The following is a 2,500-nucleotide window of genomic DNA, read 5'->3' as shown; positions in this document are numbered from 1 at the left end:
GGGAGAGATAAGGATAAGGAGATATAAAGTGTGATTGAATTAAACAGTAAAAAAGAAGACAAAAAATTAAAAGAAAAGGCACAGTGAGTTAACGAGTGAATAATAAAAATATAAGAGAGAGAGAGAGAGAGAGAGAGAGAGAGAGAGAGAGAGAGAGAGAGAGAGAGAGAGAGAGAGAGAGAGAGAGAGAGAGAGAGAGAGAGAGAGAAAGAGAGACCGAGACAGACAGAGACAGAGACAGAGACAGAAACAGAGACAGAAAAAGAGAGAGAGACAGAAAGGGAGAAAGACTGTCCCCCTACAGGACGGAAACGGGCGAGACTGTGCCGAGACCCGCCATGCGCATCTCCCTGCAGTTGCCGTGCGTCCTCCAGTGCAGCAGGCATTCCAGACCCCATATGATCGGCATGTAAAGGAAGACGGTGAGGAAGAACACAGCAGACATGAGAATGATGAGGGGCTGGTCCGGTCCCAGCAGACTCACGGAGGTGATGATAGCCAGCAGGAGGGAATATACGAAGTTGCAGTGGCTGGAATGAGTGTTCGTGCGTGCAGATTCAGTCAGAGAGAATTTGTTTTACGGCTTTACTAGAGGTCAGGAAAGAGTAGTTGGTGTAAACAAGAATGAGAAAAAAATTATTTAAAAAAATAGGCTTTTGATTTTGAAAGGTATAGTTGTTTGTGTTATTTCTATTGTGATAATACATTTTTGGGTTAAAGATAAAAACATACCAAGATTTGTTGCAATATCCTTGATGAAAGTTGAAAGCTACTTGGTCCATCTCGACCGGCGTCGGTCGACGCATGGCAAAAAATTGATCTTCCGTTAGCTGAGGCAGAGACTGACCTGCCATGAGTGACGCAGGCGTGGGCGGTGAATAGGGCGGCGGGACGTCACTCATGGACGGGCGATGAGTCTGGGTCGCGAGAGCGCTGCTCGCCACAGCTGACAGGGGCGATCCGCTGGGATACTCGGCAGCCGTTTCGCCGTCAGAAGAACTGTTATTTGTGTATAAAGAGGGTTCTTGGCGACTCCCGAGGGCAATCGTGTACGGGGGGGTATTCCTGTCGCCCTCTGGGGGAAGGGGAAGGTCGGCCTGCTGTCCCGGCTGGCCGAGGGAAACCAAGCCGCGGTACATGCGTAGAATTCTGCTTCTTGCCCTTTTCCATCCCGGCTCGTCGACCTTGTGGTACTTCGGCGGAAGGTCGAAAGTGGAGCAGCTGTAGCACGGAGGACCTTCTCTGGGCAAGGACGCGCGGTGGACACAGATGCTTGGAGTCCTGTTCCGCTTATTTGCGAACTGAGAGAGGAAGAGGCTACTTATACTCAAGCGACGGCCCTCCTCTTCCTGGGGGGGCTGGTCGTGAGGTGTCGCCTCGTTGGGGTCGTGAGGCGGAGCATGGCCGTCATGCGAGTGGGGCTGCATGGCGCTAGAAGGCAAAGAACTCCCGGGTAGTTCGAAAGTGTCACCGGGTGAGCTTGGTGCGCGGGCAGACTGCTCTTCAGCGTGTGAGTTAGAGTGATCTTGAGCACTTAATTGAGAAAACCCTTGAGAGTCTGCGCCGGAAAGTCTATGGGTGCTTAGGTCAGAGTGCTCTTGAGTTCCTGCATTAGGAGGCCCTTCAGGAACCCAGCCGGAATATTCCTGGGACGGCATACTGAAATCCAAACCATTTGGCAAAGACGTGGAAAACGCATGCGAATTTTGTTTTATTGTAAAATGTTGCGGAGATTCGCTAATATTTATAAGCGAAACCGATACGGCCCTTGCGCTCGCACGCGCGCCACGGGAAGGCCAGTTCCTTCCTGTCGCTGCATTCTCTTGGACGCGAGTGTGCCTTGGTGGTGCGTATTTCCCATCAAGCAAAGGCGCTTTCCCACTACGTAATACGTGTTCTTCCCTTTTTACACTTTTCTCGCTGATAACGTCAGTGAACACATTACAAGTACTAGTTCTTTCTGTTGAATCTGAATCCCGCAAACTAGTTTTTTCCGTAACACTCCTCCCTTCAGCCATTATAATTATCCGCAGTCTCACCTCGAGCCCACCTGGGAGAATAAGATATATCCCTATTTATAGTATTTCAGCGAAAGTTAACGTAGTCTTGCGTCGCGGATGAGACAAGGTGCGGGTGAAGTGAGGCGCTGTTGCAGAGTGACTGGCTCGGTGGGGGGTGAGTCCGTTGAGGAGCGAAGCCGTGACTTGGCATAAGCTTCAGTTCGTAGGCACACACAGCAACTGTCATGTGTTGCAGAGGCTTTTCACGTATCAATTAGTACTTCGGAGGACCCCAGGACTATCTCAAAACATGAGGATGAACCCACGAACCTGTTTCTGTGGATGCTCCTTGTCTCAAGGCCTTTTCAATGACACGCATAACCCGCTGAGATTTAACAGTCATCGAAATAGCTGGACATCTGGGTGAAATATGCATCGTCATTGGGTAAACTAGAAATTACCGGATTTCTGGATTATGTATACTGGGCCAGTAACAACAG

At 50.0% G+C, this 2,500-nt stretch overlaps 1 protein-coding gene across 2 annotated transcripts; it reads right to left on the bottom strand.

Annotated features, from left to right (window-relative positions):
- Positions 1 to 192: 192 nt before the first annotated feature.
- On the bottom strand, positions 193 to 2,182 carry LOC119583544. Of its 2 annotated transcripts, none has more exons than XM_037932118.1 (2): positions 733 to 2,182; positions 193 to 530 (listed from the first exon to the last, which is right to left on the bottom strand). In XM_037932118.1, the coding sequence occupies exons 1-2, from the start codon at positions 2,016 to 2,018 to the stop codon at positions 299 to 301; spliced, it is 1,518 nt and encodes a 505-aa protein (XP_037788046.1). In that variant the 5' UTR covers positions 2,019 to 2,182; the 3' UTR covers positions 193 to 298. The 2 variants fall into 2 exon arrangements, with proteins under 2 accessions (XP_037788046.1, XP_037788129.1); XM_037932201.1 differs by having other exon boundaries at positions 426 to 530; positions 848 to 2,182.
- Between the last annotated feature and the right edge of the window lie 318 nt (positions 2,183 to 2,500).

The sequence above is a fragment of the Penaeus monodon genome, chromosome 1 (assembly GCF_015228065.2).
Source record: "Penaeus monodon isolate SGIC_2016 chromosome 1, NSTDA_Pmon_1, whole genome shotgun sequence".
Classification (NCBI taxonomy): domain Eukaryota; kingdom Metazoa; phylum Arthropoda; class Malacostraca; order Decapoda; family Penaeidae; genus Penaeus; species Penaeus monodon.
This window is presented reverse-complemented; position numbering and strand designations above follow the sequence as displayed.

Bases quoted from the DNA above. Each gene is read 5' to 3' on its own strand.
- LOC119583544 (XM_037932118.1), bottom strand. From the start codon at position 2,018: ATGGCTGAAGGGAGGAGTGTTACGGAAAAAACTAGTTTGCGGGATTCA. The intron at 531-732 runs GTATGTTTTTAT...CACTCATTCCAG, and splicing joins GGATATTGCAACAAATCTTG to CCACTGCAACTTCGTATATT.